General features: G+C 32.3%; 1 protein-coding gene and 2 non-coding genes across 3 annotated transcripts in view; 2 read left to right on the forward strand and 1 right to left on the reverse strand.

Moving 5' to 3' along the window:
• Window positions 1-12,071, forward strand: part of LOC124531376 (zinc finger protein Gfi-1b) — a 59,414-nt gene extending 47,343 nt beyond the window's left edge. The window contains exons 5-6 of the mRNA XM_047105938.1: window positions 9,159-9,416; window positions 10,054-12,071. Of these exons, the coding sequence (XP_046961894.1) occupies window positions 9,159-9,416; window positions 10,054-10,139 (344 nt within the window). The 3' untranslated portion in view covers window positions 10,140-12,071. The remainder of the gene's footprint in view (window positions 1-9,158; window positions 9,417-10,053) is intronic.
• A 6,180-nt stretch (window positions 12,072-18,251) lies between these two features.
• Trnaq-uug lies at window positions 18,252-18,323 on the reverse strand. Its single transcript has one exon. It is a non-coding gene; the product is annotated as a tRNA-Gln (tRNA).
• Window positions 18,324-21,325: 3,002 nt separating this feature from the next.
• Window positions 21,326-21,397, forward strand: Trnaq-uug. The gene has a single exon. It is a non-coding gene; the product is annotated as a tRNA-Gln (tRNA).
• Window positions 21,398-23,327: the final 1,930 nt, after the last annotated feature.

Below are 23,327 nucleotides of genomic sequence, written 5' to 3' on the forward strand. Positions count from 1 at the left end.
TTTGTTTGATGTCGGTTTTTCTTTTTTGTTAATATTTATCGTTGTTCATTTGAAGTGTTTGTGTTTTAATATTTTTAGATACGATAAGATTTTTTTAATCTAATAAATCAAAAATAATTTGTTTTTCCTTGGTTAACAATTGAGGGACAATAATAGTTTTTGTATGGAATATTATAGTGATGAAATCTTTATACCTACATATTTTAAGTTTTAACTTTATTTACCTATCGTTTGTTAGATCTTTAACTGGTGAAAGTATTCATTCGTACGTAAGATTCTGGACGACTCGACCCCTGTCCGAGGGTCCGAATTAACGAATTTGTCAAGTGTCAACGTGGGGCTCTTATTAGTTTGGGGGGACATCACGGGTAATCATTTACACGGTGATGTTCACTTGCTTTATACTATTCATCACTAAACAGTTATTATTATGACTATAGAAAATATATTTAAGTACTAGTTTTCGACCGTGGTTTCGCTCGCATTTTAAGGTGTTAGTTGTACTGGGTTAGGCAAAAAAGTAGCCTATGGAGTTATGGAGAGATCCTTTCTTGGAGTCACATTACTCATTGACAATGACGATGTAAAAAATATTAATTATTCCTTACATCGTCAATGTGCCACCAACCTTGGGAACTAAGATGTTCTGTCCCTTGTGCCTGTAGTTACACTGGCTCACTTACCCTTCAAACCGGAACACAACAATACTGAGTACTGTTATTTGGCGGTAGAATAACTGATGAGTGGGTGGTACCTACCCAGACGGGCTTACACAAAGCTCAAACACCAAGAATACATGAACTAGATTTCAAACATTTGTAACAGATAAAAATGCAAAAAAAAACAACATAAAGAAATGACGCTATAAAGCCATACGATTTGATATATGTATCTGTGACGTGGGGCTCGGTAGCCATACCGATAAATCTACCCCGCAAGTGGCAGTTATACAACACATATCTTTCACTGCACGGGGCAAATCGTAAACGTCACTTGAACACTCGACCCGAATGTTTTGTGAGTTGTGTATCTCTGGCCCGTACGTACATACATATATACAATATTCATGTGTGTGTATTGAACACATATATACCTTTATGTATATATTATAATAGAAGCTACTACAATGATACATTGGTATGAGTTACTTTACATTAACAGCCTATAAATTTCCCATTGCTGAGTTAAGGCCTCTCTCTTTAAGGAGAAGGTTTGCAGTATATTCCACCACGCTGTTCCAATGAGGGTTGGTGAATACACATGTGATACACATACATACCGATCACGAGATGAATTACTCAAATTAAGCACATGTAAATTCAATGCTGTTTTCCTGGATTTTATCTTGCAATTGTCGGTTAAGATGCACACATTCTAACCGCGGGCCATCTCGGCATTATGTGTGGTATCGGATTGTCTGTACAGAACACCAGTATAAAGGGTAAACAAAATTAACTATATTTAATACTTATTGTTAACCTATCACCTCATCTCTATTACTAGTAGTAATAATCTCGTCTGATATGAGATAGATCTTGGTTCACATACGAGACTTAAGCATTAGCATAGCTGAATCCACACCACAGATGAAAGTACTCTCCAAAAAAGTAGTCGTAGTCAGACTTCTCATTACCTGAATAAGTACGATAAGAACTTATCGATAATGAGTCCTGATATCATCATCAAAATTATGACAATATATCCGGGCCCTTATGTTAAACTTAATTATAAATCGTTTTAACATAAAACGATTTTCTATTCGTCGTTTCGATGGAACCTTTTCGTTCTCTGTTTGCGATGCTCTCAAGATTTCGTCTCAATCTTCGCGAGATTGGTTCCACGGGCTTCGTTTGTTTGTTGCGATAACATTTTGATTGTTCGACGTTATAATGGATTTGTAAAGAGATTACTTCGTTTTTTGTAACTAAAATAATACATTTCAAATCGTATTGATAATATTTGTAATTGGAAATGTAACTTAGCTTGCCATCTCATCAAGTTTGACACTTTATTACTTCTTTATTAATATTATAAATGTGTAAGTAACACTGTCTGTATGTCTGTCTTTCACGACCAAATCAATGAACCGAATTTCGTACATTTTTTTATGGTATGAGTTGGCGGACGAGCATATGAGCCACCTGATGGTAAGCTGTAAGAAATATTAACTATTCCTTATATCGTCAATGTGAAAAAAAACCTTCCTTACTCTTATTAGGCCTTAAGGTATTATGTCGTCTTTCACTGACAGACTCACCCTTTCAACTGGATCTCAGCAATACTAAGTAATGTTTAGAGGAATAATACGACTGGTCGATGCCTATTACGATTAGCTTTGCACTAAATCTTACCATCAAATAAATGTCACATTTTCAATATTACTTTTTAAGGCATTTATTTCTTATAATTGACAAAAATAAATATCGTTCTATATTTGAATGTGTTCTTTACAGAAACACCATCTCCCATAAAATCCTATCTAACAAATTTCAACATTAAATCATGAAATTGTTTCTCTTTCTCATTTCTTATGTGGAGTGCTGTTATTAGAAAGAGATACATATATATTTCCTTGTATACCCAATGAACATAGGACATATATTCAAATGTGTTCAATATTATAATGGTATCTCGAAAGATTATGTTTTGTTATCTAAAATCTTCTAATTATAACGACAAGCCTTAGATTAACAGGAAGTTATATGAAAATAACAAAACAATATTCAACTTTATTTCGTTTTAACCAATTTAAATAATTTAATATGTTTAGTATATGAGAGAGATTTCTTATATTTTAATTTACTATTTATATTGAACGAGGTGGCGTAAGATATATTTGCAATGCTTTTATCAATTTCATTTTAAAATATATTAATATAAAATAACATAAAAATAGCAAGATTTGATAAATTACACTGGTGTGCTCTACATTTATTCCCCCCGTCCCCCTTCAGAGGGTGTCGTGGGATCGTAAACCGGGATTCTCAGCAAAATCCGCACATCACTAGCGACCCCGGGAATCACGCCGTCGCCTTATCCCGTGGATTTGTTGAAACGTGTATGAGGTACACAGAAATCTAGAAGTTTGTAATTCGATTTAAAATCTTGATACTCATATTGCAAAACTTGTTTATAAAAAGTTGAAAATAAATACACTGAAGACACGTATGACCCAACTATTATATACTTAAAAAAATATCGGTATTTTTTAGTAGTAAATGTTTATTTATTACCTATACTAGCTGTGCCCGCGACCTTGTACGCCTTTGAATATATATAAAAAAAAAAAATATTGTAGCCTAAGTTACTCCCTATTATGTCAGTTATTAGATATATAGAAAGTTTCGTCAAAATCGGTCCAGTCGTTCTAGAGATTAGCTGGAACTAACAGACAGACGGACAGACAGACAGACCAACAAAAATTAAAAAAATATATATTTTGGTATATGTACTGTGCATAAATAAATATGCATTGAGCAAAAAGATGGGCTTTTTTAATATTACAAACAGACACTCCAATTTTATTATATGTATAGATAAACAGTCTGTGTTTATGGCAACATTGATTTCGAAAACCAAATTATTCGAAATATGCCATCAAATGTTTACCTTAAATTTTGTATGTATTTTTTTCGAAACGAAAGTTTTAAACTGAAAATTTTAGCTTCCAACGGAACAATATAGTGTAGTGCCTTAATATCGGACACTCTCGGCTTTCAGCTGAATGCAGCGTTGCACTTAGCGGACCCAGCTGTTCGATTAAAAGTGCAGTCATTACACTGCCTTGCCAAGATACACTTGGATTTCAAGAGAAATATCCTATAGTCTTTGCTCTTGTAAAATTCGTTGTATTGTTTAGAAAATATATAATTAAAAGGATTGAAAATTGTATTTATAAACATATATTTACGTAGTATAAAACAAAGTCGATTAACACTTTCGGTTACTATAAGCTTAGATCTTTAAAATTAAGCAACGGATTTTGATGCGTTTTTTTCAACAGATAGAGTATTTTGAGAAGGTTTTTGTTTATATAAAATAGACAATATAGTAAAGAAACACTGATAATTTTAGAAGTTTCTAATGTGATGTCGTAATTAAATAAATTCTGTAGTATATTTAGTATCAGAATTGCACCCGTGTCAAACCTTGTTGGTAGTTGAACATATTACTAACGTGTCAATTAATAAATGTACTACCTCTTCGTAAACCTCTCGAAGAGATATAATACGTTTCTTGAATGAGATTAACCGTTCATTTTAGGCATACAAGATAATCTTCTTGGAATTTTCCTTAAGATGTTGCCGCACCCTCCTGACATCGCTGCATTTTTTTATCGTTGAATTATTGAGGGCGGAGCCCTGCTATTATTACGGCTCGTGCCCTTAACGAACGTGTTTGAAATCGAAATAATAAACTAAACTAAAAAAAATAATAATAATTTGTATGTAATATAAAAAAAAAAAATTAATATGAATTGTTTTTCAGATTCAGAGGATCTTTAAATGCTTTTTGTGTCTTTCTTGTATAAAATAATACTCAAATATTTATCCATTTATAAATTAAGATTTGCCATAAAATCGAATGATTTTACATCATCATTTAAACCATTTTTCGTTCCACAAAAATCTGTAACGTGTAACATTTCGATCAAGTATAAAAAACCATCAAATGACTATCACACCATTATATTCCTTATATAGAATGCAATAAAAAACAAAATCCTATCCACTGTATATATACTTACGTAACGCCTATACCATATTTCGTGAAATCTTACCAGGGAAGCACTTTAAGCACCGTATATTTAATTCACGAACGCCGAAGTACGTCGCCATAAAAATCCCGAGTGATACTGTGCAGATGAGTCTGCCAGGGACGGATTTCGTGTAATTTAATTGTATTAATGTCTGTTTTATTGTTAATCTGCGTTTAGTGGCCCGATAATGGGTGGGAATGATTTAGGGGAGATTGGGTTGTGATTGTGTGGTATTCGCGCTTCCTGATACAAAAATGCCATAAAAATAATTATATGATATGATTTTTATTGTACTTAGATTGTCTCCATAACTTAAAATTATAAGTGATTAATTAAGTCATATAAATATCTTAGATACGTGAATATTGATTATAATAACTAGATATAGATATAATAACTATGCATATGGACTTCGTGCAAACCCAGTGAGTAGGTAACACTTTCTCATTATATTTTCTGCTGCCTGACAGCTCTACTATTATTTACCCTAGGGACTAAGATGTTAATGTTAGTGTCACATTATTGCTATGAGGAATGATATTTCTCATTAAAAACTCTTTGGTTTGTTGACCAGTCACCATTACCTGGCCATAATATTATATATTGTAGATGATACAAAAGCTTGGTATTAATACCTGTTGACTTCCAGACAGGATACATTACATACATATATAATTGTATTTTTTAAATGTTGAAAAAGAGTAACCACTGAGTTTCTTGCCCGTTCTTCTCAGTAAAATCTACTTTCCGAACTGGTGGTAGCTTCACTTAATTGTTAAATGACGATTCAAAAGTGCTTGTAATAGCCCACTTGAATAAACTCTATTTGTGTAATAAATAAAGTCATAAGTAAGTTGAAAATGTATTTTACTAAAAAAAAAGTGTATTCATATAACTCTCACTTTGTTTAAAAACTTCGTTTTTTCTATAAGAAAACATAAAACCCTCCGACCCTGGACGTTACGGATTCTGTCTACCCGCGATTTACGGTTATCTCTCGCCTGGCTCCGTTCAATCACAACCCGAGCTTAATACTTAAAACGAACTACGCTTTTAAAGAACTAGTATATGTTTTCAGCGCTGCAAGCTTGAAAAATCGCTTAAATCGAGCACAGTATAAATGTACACGAGAAAACTGTTATATACATGTTTATTATTTAAATATATGAAATTATTCAAACAATAGAAAGAGTAAGCAGATAGATAATCAAATATAGCATACCTATTGCACTTCCACAAATCTCAAATTAAAATAAGAACGAAATATACCTAAACGTCTTTCTCCTACCCTTATCTCAATTTTACTTGGAGTCGGTGCAGCATATCTTTGTCGTGCTACTTCTCTGTCCGACTTCATCTCACGAGTAACATTATTTTCAGCCATATTGTCTTCTACACAATCGATCCATTGTTTCTTTAGTCGTTCCCTTCTTCTATATTCATCTACGTCCATGCTCAAGACCTTAATCACAACGTGGTCCTATAACATGCCCATACTATGACAGCCAGTTTCCGAGTCAGTGGTGCCACTTTCAAACAAATCCAAACAGTGTGACAAAATTGTTAGTCGAATATCATTAAATTACCCTACAGAGCTACGTCACGTGCCACCCAAATTATATTTTCTTAGGTTACAGCAGAAACACATTTCGACGAACCCGTTTCCATAACACGCTGTAATTACGTTGTTAAGATTTCCGACTCAAGGATTTTCACACTAACATTTACGGTCGCACCATGACAGATAAAATCTTAAGGTCTATTTCGTGATTAAGAAATCGAAAACCAAGCCATATCGCCCTTTTATAATATAAGATATATGTAGCTTATGAAATTAAGTAAATATTCCACTAAGTTAAAGTTGACACGGTTAAAGTGTTATCGGAGATATCGTGTATCCTACCCATATCCCTAAAATTTCACCAATATCATAAAAGTTTGGAAAGTTAAACATAAAAAAAAAATCTATCCAGCACGCTACCATATATATAAAACAAAACATAACATTAATTTTAAACCAGAAATGATAAACAATAATAATCTTTCAAATTAGATCACATTAAAATAACAATCCGAAAATCTGATGAACCGTGTTCAGGAATTATAAAAGATTCTGCATTCATAGTCGTGATAAATTCCCTACGAATCGATCATTTTGAAAACGATATATACCTATATCAACTCAATATCAATAGTATATAGCTTTCTTAAAATGGTAGTGACCCTCAGTATAATACAGGTCTTCATTCTATGACATCATAAAATTAAAATGATAAGTCCTAATACCACAAAGCATTATTGCACTTTCATATATTACGATCGCAATTTAAAATTATTTCTTTGATATATAGACTTCCCTATGAATTCAAATTAGAAATGTAATCAAACAAACGTCAAATATATCCAGCTTTCTTGAAGAGATTCAAGCGGCCCCAAAACACAATTAAACGGAGCCCTACGCGCCCATAACTGTCTGTAATTACAGCGTCACGAATTACGACGCAAAGATTTTACGCACTTGGACTCAAGACCGTAACAACTTCCAAGTGTGTATTACGCTGGGAAGTTGGTCGCTTTATTTTGTTTATGGATGAAACTCGCATAATGTCTTGGAAATATACTTTGAATATTGTTCTATTGTTATTTGAAGAGGTGTTGATTTCATAATGCGTGTATTATCAGATGCTTCTAAGAAGTCGTCATTATTGTAAAGTGATAAAGAATATCGTCTGAAAATTAGTTAGCCATAATAGTGAATATTTTTATACGTAAGAAATATAACAAATAACCAAGAAAGCATCTTCATACAAACCTTTAGAACTCGCAGCGCGATACAAACGAAACGACTGGCGAAATTCGCAAAGGAACATCTTCACTAAAAATCTGCTATCTCAAAGATGGAGGACTAACGAGGGCTGCGAACTCTGATTTCCAATTCAAAGGAAAATTGCGATCCATAACGGGGTGGGGGGTGGCCGGAGTGGGGGGCTCCCCCTCCCGTTGCTATGCGACGCGGGGTGGAGCCGCCGCAATCACGGCCAATAGCACGACGGATATAAATTGGTCTCGCAACGCGACACTCTCGCGGAAATGAGACAGACGATGCCCTCCCGTTCGCTCTAATGAAGTCGCCAGTCGCCAGACCCCTTGATTGACGGACTCTACGGCCCTTTTTCGAAATGCTATACCTAATTGTTGGGTATCGGCGCTGTGATTTGTTCACGAATGTTGCGTCGTATTGGTCGTTATAAAACGTTTTCCTCTTTAGTAAACTTTATCATACTATATTTAACGTATATCAATGTTAGAACAAATTTACAGTCGTACATACAAAATAATTTAATATACATATATAGTATCTAGGTATATTAACAATAGTATAAAATCTTTTTCAATATTGTCACGAAAGGCTTTCAATAAAAATATCTGACGTCTCACGAGAGACTTGCGATATAAATGTACCAGGAAAGCAAGAAATCCAGAACAAAGACCTCCCGATATTAAATTCCACACCTAGAATCACGATACATAAACTGGTAATGGTCGCGGATATAACGCGCTATAAATTTTTGTAGTCCGGCCGGGAGTGCTGCGAATCCGTAATGCGGACCGGACTTGGCAGAGATTACATGGACGTGTATTAATACGACGTGATGTATCCACGTATCCAGGGCTGAGGGAGATGCCTTACATACCTTCAAGTACATTAATCATAAATCCAACACCATAATTTGAATAAAACCTCTTTGGTCTTCATCAAATAAAATATTTGATGATTATGTTACGAGTATATTTTTTTCTGTTGAATCTTTTTTTGATATTTCATCTTCGGTTTCAACAAGTCCATTGATTTCATTATGTATTTGAATTTTATGAAACAATCTGACAGGGTTGTCTATATTATAAAAATTGTTATTGGTGTTTTGTTTTTGCTTTCCCGTAACCGACAGCCCTAAGACATTCGCACCCAGCATCACGTGTCAGCGCGGATCGATACTCAGATATGAGGCACAGATTATTATATAGGGACTATATCGTTGTCTTTGCCTCAGCGTGATTTGATTATGTTAGTTTGCTCTCTTATAATACTTACTACTTTGTTTTTGTTATTCATATTTATTCCTTTTCGAATAACATAAATATGTATATATACACATTAACATCTGTATATTTATGACTTTTCTACCTCATCAGTATTTCCTCTTATTTTTTATATCTAGTTGGGTTGATAATATGCAATACATTTTGTTACATAAAGTTGCCAATAATTTGCCAAATGTTTTAAGAAAAAAAATTACATTCAAAAGTGAATCTATGGCCATTGAAATGATTTTATTATTATTTTATCACAGTAAAAGTCTAAAAAAATAAATTTATCTAAATTCTGTTTTGTCCACAGGTGAAAAGCCTCACAAATGCCAAGTGTGCGGTAAAGCGTTTAGCCAAAGTTCAAATCTAATTACCCATTCGCGCAAACACACTGGCTTTAAACCTTTTGCCTGCGAACTGTGCGGACGAGCGTTCCAGAGGAAGGTTGACTTACGGAGACATAGAGAAACTCAGCATGCCGATTTGCGAAATCCTCAACACATGCAACCGCCGCATACCGATGTGCATGGCATGCATGCACCTGACATGCATGTGGCGGATCGGATAGGTGAGTTACCTTACACTTTGCCTTTTAAAACCACTATCTAATTTAAGTTTATTCCTAATTATAGTATGTAGGTATATGTCGTATATATCTCAATAAGTTATGTGATAGTAATTTCTCGTATAGTAAGTAGTAAGTATCCATAAGGTAGTACGACTAGAAGTATCCACCGTTCCTTACGAGACCATTTTTTTTATACCGGGTATCGAATACTGTTACTGGCTCACTCATTTCTTATACCTGGGTATAGAAACTACTGCCAAACAGTACTATCTGTTTGGCAGTAGAATAATTGAGTAATGCCCAGTTGAAGTTACCGGAACTGTTACTCACACGTAAAGTAGATTTATTTTTTTATATTTTATCCATAGCACCTAAAACGGCTTTTATTCGTAAGTCGTCAGGTACTTACGAGATATAAAAAAACCTTACTTAGAGTCCAAGTTCCCTTTATATGAAATTTCATCAAAATCGGTTTAGTATACAGACAGACTGACTTTTGTGTCGATAATATTAGATGTTAGCAATACAAGCAATGATTGACGATATTGTTTCCGAGACAATCACATGAAATACCTACGTTAGTGTAATATACATCATAAGAATAAATTCCAGGTTTAACATAATTTTCTTTCTCCAGACCTACGTCCACCACACCCTGATCTTCGGCAACCTGACTTCAGGATGAGCAGCGCGGTACCTCCTCTTCAGCCGCTCCCCTCCTGAACGTCAACCGCCTTCGCGCCCTGGCGCTGAGGCAATCAACACCTTACTAGCTTGTAAATAAAATTCAAAATGCAACACATACATATGTATATGTTAACCAAAGACACTCGTGTGATTTGAAAACGGTGAAGAAAATTTAGTAGTATCTTAAGAATTTTTATCTCAACGGCTTATTTCGATAAACAATTGACAATGTTGTTTGCTTTTGATAAAATACAACAATGTTGTAACAGCATCGAACTCAATTCATTGTTGAACCAACATTCATAATGTTAATTTCACAAAAACCACCAAAGAATGGCTTGACTAAAGAACTATTTATTTTTATTGAATACATACATAGGTGTAAAATTGAAATATTATTTAGATTAAAATATGGTACGTTTTAAATATTACATAAGTAACAATTATAAGGTTTATGTAAGTTTTTGATCTCAACGAGAAATTAATAAATTATCTGTTATTCGTACTCATTAAAGAAATTATTCATAATAAATAAAACTATTAATATTTCATACTTTAGAACGATATTTGATTGTTTTGCTATTCTTATGAACAATATAACTTACATAAAATATTTTTTTTTACATATTAAATAATTACATAAACCAAATATAAAGTAACATTTTTTTTATACAATTTTAATATGAATTGGATAAAATCCTTTAGATAATTCCATATACATCATTCCGAATAAAGTTAATTTTTATAATATAACTTAAAAACTAAGTTGTAAGTACCCTACTTGATCGAAGCATATACTATGTAAAATAATATGCTTGTATATTGTAATACATGCATTCACACACACACATAGTCGATCGATCAAGTAAGCTTTGCACAAATGTACACTTGTGTGAAAGTTTCCTTGAGTCACATCGGATGTTTACTTACATAAAAAATATAATGGCACTGTGACGTGTTATCACATCATGAAATTACATAATAAATAAAAATAATACGTACAATATAAAAGACACTTGTGATACCTATTCCTAATTTCTTTTAAATTTTTCTTAGTTCAAAATGTAAATAATATTTTTAAGCACATATCACACTATTAATAATAAATAAGAAAATAAAATTTGGACATTTTTAATAATTATATTGTAATGATAATTGCTTACTGTATATAGAATTGTCTGCGAGAAATAATTATAATTACATAATATGTATAATGTTACAGTTTGGCTTGTGAACATTGTAACACACTTAGGTACTTTGTGTTAAATTGTAATATTACAAATTTGTAACTAAACAGTTACAAATCGCATTATTATTAAAAACGAAAAAAAACACTCGCGTTCAATTTAAAATTCTTGTTTTACATAATGTCACAAATTACATAAAAAATATAAAGGCTTACCTTCATGTTGCTTCAAGTTTATATTGAATATTTGTATCGTGAAATCCATTATGCCAAAAATATATAGATAGATTAAATTGTACATAAAAAAATAATTCAAGTAAAATTTCAGTTTATACGTAAAAATTGTATACGATTCTTCACTGCGTAAATGTGTTAAAAATTAAGATTATCACATAAACTGTGCACTTTAGCATTCCTTTATATCACATAATTAGATATACCAAAGAGTTTTTATATCTTTTCGAACGTAGGACTTGATAATATTACATAGTTTTTTTTTTGTTTAATATGATAAAATATTTTTAATCTGTGCACCGTCAATCAACAGATACATTCGTTTAGTTTTTAAATGTTTATTTCCCTCATGTTGTAGTAACGCTGTATATTTAGAATAAATTTATATATTGAATATTTTGAGATTTTAAATTTAGTGTAATGTTATAGTTTTGTCTGTAAATAGTGTAAAAAATGTAAACTACTCCAAAGAACAATGTGCAATCTTAATGTCATTATAACTTTTATTGTTATAAGCAACTGTCACTTAAATATATAAAGATGTATTACATAGTTGTTTTATTGCCACACGCCCCTTGTATAAAGTCTACACATTACACATCTAATGGACCTACAACGCAGCCAACTCATAGTACGACACTACTCAGATGTAGCATCGGCGAAATTCGTGAAACCGATCACATCCGAATTGAGTACGCTATCCCAAATTATCAATATTTATTTCTTATGTGAATATGACCTTTACGCAAACGTAATAACTTGTAATACCATATGACCTAATATATTCATCAATTTGAAACGTAGATTTACATGCACTTGCTTTCTCGCGATGAACTGACGCGAGAATCTATAGCGACGAATAGCGTCGAATGGCGCGAAAGGGAGCTATTTCTATTGGTTGTATTAATCGATTTTATTGAATTAGCCGATGCTACATCTAAGTTGTGTCGTACTATATACATTTAGCTCATAAATTTGATCATATTCTTTGTGGTGGAACTTTAAAACTATGATTATTTTTTTATTGTACGTATTTTTTCCGATTTTCCATAACACGGAAAGCATATTGAGCTTGCTTCTGATCTGGTCCATCTGATTGTTTTATTTGAGTATAAGATAGATAAAAGAAGAAAACGAAGAAGTCTGTTTCACGCACATACTAAATACTTTGAACACATTCTTAGCAATATGCTAATAGATCTACTGAACAATGCAATAATAGTTCTAGATAAATATACCTTTATGTCTATTCAACATTATTTGACTTAACTAATTATATCCACTTTAATTTTAGTGCCTCAATATTTCGAAAACATTAAAAATTATATTATGTCGCAAATCTATCACTTATGTCATAGATACATTCTCGATCATCATGTCATGCGAATTCAATACCAAAGTTGTTACTCATTCTCAACATAATCTATTATTGGAACATGACAAACAATAATCAATTTATTTCCGTTACAAGTAATCATAAACGAATTCAACGATTATGATAATTCGTTGTGTCTTTACAGATTCCTCGGTCCTTCGTCACGGCGGTTTGTATGGTTTTAAAAAGATATATTGCATATGCAACCATATATATGAGTGTTGTCATTATACCGCATTATGTAAGTAAAGTCACCACAAAAGTTCTAGAGATCCGCTTCCGCTCTTATCTTATCTTCTCCGCTTGAAATCTATCGCTTATGGATTGAAGAGAGAGATTCTTTTTAAGACTTGTCTGATCACTTGGCTTCAGCTTGAGAGAACGACGTAATTACCGTCTGTATACCGAGTTGTTAAGGATTACGAATTGAAAAATAATTACTTGGTGGTAGGGCTTTGTGCAAGCCCGTCTGGGTAGGTACCACACAGTCATCAGTTATTCTACCGCCAAATAACAGTAGGTATTGTTGTGTTCCGGTTTGAAGGGTGAGTGAGCCAGTGTAACTACAGGCACAAGGGAGATAACATCTTAGTTCCCAAATTTGGGGGCACATTGACGATGTAAGGATTAGTTAATATTTCTTACAGCGTGATTGTCTATGGGTGATGGTGACCACTTATGGTGGTCCATATGCTCGTCCGCCAACCTATACCATAAGAACCAAAAACAATTATATTTATTAATAATAATAGCTTATATGTATTAAGACGAAGACAATACTATATATTATTCTGTGGAGTGCGTTACTCGTTGGAAAGTCGATCGTGTAGGTGTAAGTTAATTGACATTAAGTTTCGATTATTTAATTGCAAGAAATGTAAAGGTCCTATATAAAGAATGATTAATTCCACCAGATTTTCTTGATAAATGAAATCCACCATTTTTTTAAATTGTATATTCATGGACCTCAATATTAAGCACAATATGATAGACCTATGGGGTAGTAAAGTAGGTATGCAAATATTTAATAAGCTGATCACAAAAAGTCAGATTACAGCATTTAACTATAAAAAAGAAAGGAATCTTTATAATATTTGTTTTTTCTATATCAGCTTCTCCACTGCGAAAATGTTCTACCAACATAATATGTCAAGAACAACGCAAATTAAAACAAATGATATTAGAAATCAAATCAAAAAGAGTTGAAAGAAAATTCTTTTGAAAAGTATTCGTTGCTCAATTTCAACGAACTTATTTTATGACAGTTGAAATCGCGTTCGAAATTTGAACAAATTTGAAATAAATAAAAAATTATATTTTTTTTCCTGATTAAGTCCCCGCTGAATATTTATTTTCGTCGAAATTTTCGCCTAAAAGCAAACAACGAACATTATGCTAATAACGTTGAAGATAATTCTGATATTAATCCAATATCTCCATTATTGGAGAAGTAACGCGATTTATGGAGTAAGTGACTTCTCAGGTTACGAGGGGTGGCGATATGATGGCACAAAAGAAAATTATTATATATATTGCGAGGGATTACTTAATTACTTATTCTATAACAGTTGATAATTTCCTGTATCAATTGAAAACGTAGATCGATATCGAAAGGTTATAGATTATTTTTGGAAAGTTTCTCATCACTGATATTTTTAAATAAGTTGTAGAGATTTGTGCAAGCCCGTTTGTTTATGTAAAAGTAAAGCAACAGCCCGTAAATTTCCCACTGCTGCGCTAAAGCCGCCTCTTCCATTAAGGAGAGGTTTGGAACATATTCCACCACGCTGTTCCAATTCGGGTTGGTGGAATGCACATGTGGCAGAATTTCAATGAAATTAGACACATGCAAGTTTCCTCACGATGTTTTCCTTCACCGCTGAGCAGGAGATGAATTATAAATACAAATTAAGCACATATATATCGTGGTGCTTGCCTGGGTTTGAACCCGAAATCATCAGTTAAGATGCACGTGTTCTAACCACTGGGCCAACTCAGCTCTCTTTGTTTATGTGCCATTCAATATATCATACATTCTACCACCAAGCAGCAATACTTAGAAGTATCGTGTTCCGGTTTGAGTGTGAGTTAGCCAGTGTAACTACTTGAGGCTAATAAGCTACCAAAGTTGGCGGTGAATGAAAGGAGTGGTTGATATTTCTTACAGCGTTATTGACTATGGGCGGTAGGGACTTACCATCAGGTGGTCCAATTGCCTGTTCGCCCACCGAAGTATATCATAAAAAAAAATCTTAAAAAATTAATGATCATTTCCTATTAGTGGATTTTTGTCGACTTCGTGCTAACTATGTGATCACTTGCTTATGTAGTCTCCATATCCTACTTCACTTGAATAAATAAATAATGTATTATGTATTTTTTAATAAACTTCAATTCTCAGTGTCGACAATTTTTAATATGACCTTCTTCTTCCAACTCTAGTGACCAATGTGAAAGGAAGTAGACCCTCTATTTAATTTCTTGGATCAAAATCAAAATAAACTTTATTCAAGTAGGCTTTTACAAGCACTTTTGAATCGTCATTTTAAAATTAAGTGAAGCTACCACCGCTTCGGATAGTAGATTCTACCGAGAAGAACCGGCAAGAAACTCAGTAGTTACTATTTTCAACATTTTAAAAATACAAAGTCATGTTAGTTAAATACAATTATTTAAATTAATATATCCTGCTTGGAAGTCAACAGGTATTAACTCCACGCTTTTTTATCATCTATAAAATTTTGTATCGAATAATATTCCTTTTTTACCAATGAATTTTTTTAAAAACGATTTGAATTTACGAAACGGCAAAGTTAAAAATGATAGTGTGACGAGAAGGCAATAAAAAAAACAAAAGAGTGATTATGTCCACAACCAATGTCAGCACCGGTTCTTAGTCCTGATCCTTGAAATAAAACTTAAATGCCTTTTTACTTCTGTAAGCAAATAGAGCAATGAGGCAGTTCTGTGATCTATAAATAGAGTCTAACACAGAATATCGCGGTTACGACTCACATGATATAATAAAAATTAAACCATTAGTTAATGAGTAATCGATCATAACATTGCAAACACATCGACCGCCCGGCAAACATACAGAGTAGATTGGATTAATTTCTATCACTAATCAATATCGTCATTTGATTATAATGTAATACTTATTTAATATTTTCAATCATTATAATAATCAAAATTGAGTACGCCACTCCGAGGTCCCGGGTTCGATTTCCGGTCGAGTCTATGTAGAAAAATTCATTTGTTTTCTATGTTGTCTTGGTTCTGAGTGTTGGTGATACCGTTGTTACTTCTGAATTTCCATAACACAAGTGCTTTAGCTACTTACAGGATCAGAGTACTGTATGTGATCCAATATTTATTTATGTAGTTATTTATTTTATTTATAGTGTAGTATTAAAATAGTTTTTGTAACATTTATATTCTTCTGGTATTTTTTATTTTATTTAACCCAAAGAAGGGGACGGCATTGGTACTCCTTATTACAGATTATTATATAACCTAGCGAGGAATACTAACACAATTTGATTTGACTGAAATAACATTAATTTGTACAAACAAATTATAAAACAAAACTGGTGTGTTCAATGTCTTATTAATGAATAAAGATTTGTATTTTAACAATAAATCAATATTTATTTGAAATATGATAAAAATATATTAAATCAAAGATTTTGTTATTTAAATTCCAAATGAATTTCTAAACTAGTCTGTGGTCTACCAAAGGATCTTTAAAATTCCACATCTGTGTTCCACTGACTCACTTTCAAACATAGAATACAAACTCAAATTCGTAATCAGTAAATATTAGTACTTACCAAGGCCCTAATTTATCCTTAAATAATTTACTAAAGCATGATAAGATATCTATAAAATCAGATAGTTCTTGTACACAATAAAAAACAGGATGAGACCGATGAACAGACTCTCATCAATTATTCCATCACATGAGCTTAGTTTGATTACGCGAGCCTCACTAAAAGATACATTTTTTTATCCTTACCGTATTTACAATAAAACCTATAATTCCACAAGTGCAATTAAATTTGTAGCATAATGTTACGGAATTTTATGTCTTATTATTAACATGATAGAGGTGATTATATCGTGTATGGTAGAGTAGCGTAGAGTTAGATTTAGTAATAAAGCGGGAAGGATACCGTCTCGCGGGAGCACGCCGGACGCTAAACGTCTGTTAGCACGCACTACTGCGTATTGTGCGCGTTCACGCTATTGTCGGAAACAGGAGCGTACTGTGAGGGAAAAGTCTTACCATTTTAATTATAGCAAAAATTATGTCGTACTTCGTTTTTACACATTCCTTTTAATGCTTTTATGAAAACTAATTTTAAGCGATAGGCATTTCATTGATAGGTGAATACTATCATATACCGTTAAGCTTCGATATAATTATTTATTGTTTTGTTGTGTTCTAGTTTTAAGAGTGAACAATTATGTGCACAAGGGATATAACCAAAGGTTTAATTCCTAAGGTTGGTAAGGCAAGGACGATTTAAGAAATTGTCTGTAATAAAAGCGCAAAAAATGTTATAATAATCATGTACGGTTAAATTTAAATATTCGCCATGGAAATTAACGAGCTTCTAGTTTTTTTTTTTTTTTAAAGATGATAATCTTTTACACCTAGGACTGGACACGTATGTCGAATGACCAATGGGGTGAGCAGACGAGTCCAAGAGTGGAGACCATTGTTTGGTAAACGCAGCTCAGGGTGCCCTCTAGTTAAGTGGACTGATGGAATTCGGAAAACCTTTTTCGAATTCCGGCAGGACCCAAAAGGATACGGAAAGCGGAAAACTGGAAACTTTCATAAACATTAAGATAACCTTTTGTCTAACAGCGAAAAACTATTGGATAGTGACGACATACAGGACTAGGGTACTGGGGTATTTAAGGACTAAACGTATGTAGCGAAATACTGATATGCAAAGATTTTGCCTAAGCGAGAAAGATACGTCATAGTAAAATTATTACTTAGAGCTCAGAAGATATTTTCGTGTAAAAATTAAATTGATATTATTCTCTTTTTGTCCTTGTCACAAAATATGTGGGGCAGCAGTCTTTTCCTTCCATGATCCTCTATTATCCATCTTTTTCATCCCTAGAATATCTTCTCGTTCACTCCAGATAAGTATTCTTGGGTTGTCCCATACCCCATCATATCTCTACGCTCATGCTTATTGTAATTTTATGAATTTATTATATTTTATATTAATTAAAAAACACCGTTTTTTATACAGCAACGGTTTACATATTATATATAAACTATCGTCATATGATAGGTAATAGGCGTTGCTATAAATTGAAATAAAAAATTAGGTTCCACCGAGATTTGAACTCGGATCGCTGGATTCAAAGTCCAGAGTGCTAACCATTACACCATGGAACCAGTTATTGAAAGTGTATAATTTATTATTCACAAACGTGCGAAGACTTTTATATGGAGATTCCTCGATTTATTTTCATTTTAGATTAGTTGTTTGGACAAGTGTCTCATTGGCCAGTATATACTTGATATTGAAACGAATTTAAAAAGGTCTTATATGTACACTATTATTATCCATTTTGATTCTACTTATGTTATTTTACGATGATTGCTTGACAAATATTGCTTGACTTGTCTTGAAATATACAAATGTCTATGAATGTACTCTTTAATAAGCAATAGTAGGTAATATAATGTAGTCTTTAATAAACAACATATTATATGGAATTTATTATTGGCTCATAAAGCGTTTTGGATATCGATTAAGTCCAAACCCACAGTTCAATTCCATACTTAATAATTTATCAGTTTTCAATCACTTTTATGTTTTCGACTCCAATCAGCTACCTAATCAAAACCCTCACCAAGCGTTACTTGTACCAAAAACCAGATAAACTTGGTACATTTTCCAATTTCGATTGCTAAATGTTCCAGTATAAATTAAACAGTAATTTGAGCTCCCATAGTCGGTACGGAAAGTGAATTATTTTAAGTATAAAAAATGCCCCAGTCCATCCCTGTCTGGTCAGAATCGCCCGTCATATATAATTCAAGGCATACACGTGTGTCCCGGCTTCATACGCAATCAGTATTGTGAATAATGTATGTGGACGTTGGACTGGCTGATGATTGCGTGGCCCGCGAGATTCAAGATTTCAACCCTAGCTCACTGGCCCATGTGGATTTGAGAAGATTTTTTCTTTACATCCTATTCGACAATTATTTTATAGCTGTCCTTTGATTGGTTTATATTGTTGTATTTTGTTGATAAACCTAATTTATTATACAATTTAAAAAAAATCTTAAATTAATTATTCAATACAACAACTACACATTTTTTTTTATTTTATTAATTTGTACGTTTTACATAAACACAGAGGTAGTTATGCGCAAGCCCGTTTCTGTATCAGAAGATAGATAACACCCATTCACTTACCTGTTATAACACCAAATTGCTTTTTTCATTTGTATCAGTTGTAAGGTGAAGCTAGAATAAGTACAGGCTCAAGAAACATAACATCTTAATTCACAAGCGTGATGGCTCATTTGCTATGTAAGAAATCGCAAAAATTTTTACGGCCTACCTACCTTATCATCATCCTGCCCTTACCCTAATTTTATTTGGGGCCATCACAGCATGTCTTGTTCTTCCATACTTCCCTATCTGACGGCATCTCTCAAGTAACATTCTTTCCAGCCGTCTTTCACACAATCCATCCATCGTTTCTTTGGTCTGGTCTATATCCATCCAAGTTCGTGATCAAAACCATTAAAATTACATTTATTTTAATTACCTACCAAATCAAAAATTAAATCTTATAAGTCTCTTACATATAAAACATATGGCTTGTGTTTTGTCACATTATTTACGTATTGTTTAAACAGTTGTTCGGGAGGCTGAGTCATCATGTCAACATTACATAATTGGCAATTACATTTAAACACAAAAAAAAATAATTAAAATGTAATACCCGTAACAAGAAGATCACCTCCTCGATTTTATTATATAATATTTAAAAATAATTTTACAAAATAAAAAGCAATAATATTATTACACATTATAATATATTAGTTCTACTAGAATCGTCGTCGATAAGAATAAGAATTTTTGATTAATTCGATTTTTAAGAAAAGAGCCTATTCCTTCCTCAAAGGCCGGCAACTCACCTGCAAGCCCCCTGGTGCTGCATATGTCCATGGGCGGTGGTAGTCACTTTCCATCAGGTGAGCCTCCTGCTCGTTTGCCACCTATCACATAAAAAAGAGCCTACTTTAATTTTCTGCACATCTAAATCTTCAAAATGAGACCACAATCATTTTGACGTGTACCTATCCCATAATCACTGGGTCAGAAGTGGGCTTATGCTATTATTATATATGATGTTATTCTTTACTTGTACTCTCATACGTATATGTGAAAAATTAGTATGTATATCTAAAAGTCAAATCAAAATATATTGTATGTAGATATCCTCTTAAAAGTGCCTATAATAGATAAATATAACACTATTTTTAAATGTTAAAAAAGAGTAACTACTGAGTTTCTTGCAGGTTCTTCTCGGTAGAATCTACTTTCCGAACCGGTGGTAGCTTCACTTAATTGTAAAATGACGATTCAAAAGTGCTTGTAAAAGCCAACTTGAATAAAGTTTATTTTGATTTGATTTGATTTGACTAGTCTAGTGAAAACTGGAGTATATTGAGTAGAACCACCAAGAGTATCAGCAGTTCATACTGTATGTAACATTATAAGAACTACTGTGACATAATAAGAAATTACTTATAATTGTAATCAATTGCATTTTAAATTTAAGAAATATTTATAAAAACGTGTTGTTGTTGTTTATATATTTCACAACGTGACCTAATTAACTTTATTTCTATGTAGAATAACTCTGTATATTAATTATATTTATAAACTTTTATAATTTAAATTGTAATATATTCGTTTTGTTAGTAATTAATAATAAAATTATAATATTCTAAACACATATAATATGTTACTGTCAAGATATGATTTATCTACTCTTATGTTTAAATATAACTGCGGCTTGCAATTAAAATTATAAGTATGAATTATAAATAGACCGTTTTTTTATATATATGTAATTTGTACCCTTTTTTAAATGTTTTCACGATCAAATAAATATTATCAATTTATTACAAATTGTAGCAGCTCCTTGTTATGTCTACTTTTTAACTCTCAATTATTAGCACTGTTTATTTCAATTGCAGATCATATTGAGTATATGTTGAAGAAAATCATGATCCTTTCACTCAGCTCAAAGATCGTCACGTCACGATATTAACGGCATCTTCGCTAGGTAACGTTCTTGACCCCAAATCGTCATATAAAAGAGAAAGGCGAAAGAATCTACACATTAAATTTGTTGATACATATGTGAGGTTCCATGGTGTAATGGTTAGCACTCTGGACTTTGAATCCAGCGATCCGAGTTCAAATCTCGGTGGAACCTAACTTTTTAATTAATCTAATTGAATTCTTGATAGATTGAGTCTTTGATACTTTACTTCAAAAAAAACACTCGACCTTATTACAAACTACTAATCAGTAGTTTTAAGTAGTATAGTATAAAACATGTTTTTTTATTTTAATTAATTTAAGGAGTGTCTCTCTATTAATTATGAAAATAAACATTAAATATAAAATAAAATTTACTAAAATGGATGGAAAATAACAAACACAATATCGCGGTAAAGATATGGATATGGGAAAAAATAAATATAAAACAACAATTTATTATACAAGAACACAATATGTTTATTTATAATATTGAATGAAAAATCTTCTTTTCTTTCGATTTCAACTTAAAAATAATATTTCTGAGCATTTTACACGTAATCCACTCGTTGCAATACACAGTTGCTTCTATTGGAAACATAAATTTATCCAATAAATGCATTACTTAATATAATGGATGTTATAATAAAATAATTAGTTACAATAAATTCCACTTTCCAAATATTAATATATTGTGTAAAATATAAATAATAACGAAATATATCATGTGGTCAAGATTTATACAGTAACTAGTTTTAGTTCATATTTGTATATATATATTTAAGCATTTAATGTTGTTAATTCTTATGTTAATAAAATTGTATTATACTATTATATATAGCTACATATATTATGTAAGAAAATAATAAATATATCACCGTATATAAATATATTAAAATGTTACACTTCCCTATGTAATAATAAAATCTACCGTCATCTAATAGGCAGAGATATCCTCTTAGTTCTCAAGTTGACGACACATAGGTGATGTTTTTTATTATAGTATGGCAAATAGGCAGGATGCTCACCTGATGGAAAGTGACTCTTAAACATCTGCAACACTAGCGTGCTTGCAGATTCGTCGCCGCCCATTAAGGAAGGGGTAGACTGTTTTTGAAGGTTCCTAAGACGTATTAGTTCGAAAAACTGGAACAAACTGGTTCCACAGAGTAATGATCAAATAATTCTAACAGCACCAATGTATAAGAGTCTAAGTATCAATTAACTATCAGATGTACTATCTCTACCAACTGACAGTATATATTCAAAAAGAAGTCAGCAATAAGTATCTCAGACCTGAAAAAAACTGACCGAAGACAATCAGCAATATATGATATAAATGAAATTAATCAGAAACGTTTTAAATCCAGAAAATGATAAGGCTTTTCTTTGTTGTTAATAAAAAATTAAATATTTATTAATCAAAACGATCGATAATGTTATTTAAGCAATAATAAAAACGACATAGATCTTATCACATAAGCAATACACGCGTAAAATATAATGATTGAATGTATCAGAATATACGTCGTTCGAATGTAAATTGCACGAGAATGATTGATTCGAAGAAGATATATCTCATAAAATATTGATATATCTCATAAAAGAACCCTCAAGTTTGACCACTTTACTCTTTGCATAATTTTCTGCTTCCATTGATTCTCGAGGGGCAGCCCTTTAAGTGTCATACGGCTTTCCAGTTTACGTTCGACGTCAGAGTTTTATCTGAATAGGTAATTTGATAAAATTGTATCATATTTATATGCTTCCAATACTGCTTTTATCGATATTTTTATATTATTTATGCATAACTAGTAGTCGCCCGTGGTGACTCGCGTTATACGGTGTTGGTTGTTCTGTGTTAGGCCTTAGTATGTCCAATGTCCATTATTGTAGTTCAAGTTTGCTTCATACCATATTTCATCAAATTCAATTCAGCGGTTTAGTCGTGAAAAAGCGATGGACAAACAGACAGAACTACTTTCACATTTATAATATTAATATAGATAGCATTGTACATATTTGATATTAGGGATGTACGGTGAATACCGGAACTGAGGAACCTATCCCAATAATTTTTCATTAGTAAATCAAATCATGTCAGG

The sequence above is a fragment of the Vanessa cardui genome, chromosome 7, assembly GCF_905220365.1.
Source record: "Vanessa cardui chromosome 7, ilVanCard2.1, whole genome shotgun sequence".
NCBI lineage: Eukaryota > Metazoa > Arthropoda > Insecta > Lepidoptera > Nymphalidae > Vanessa > Vanessa cardui.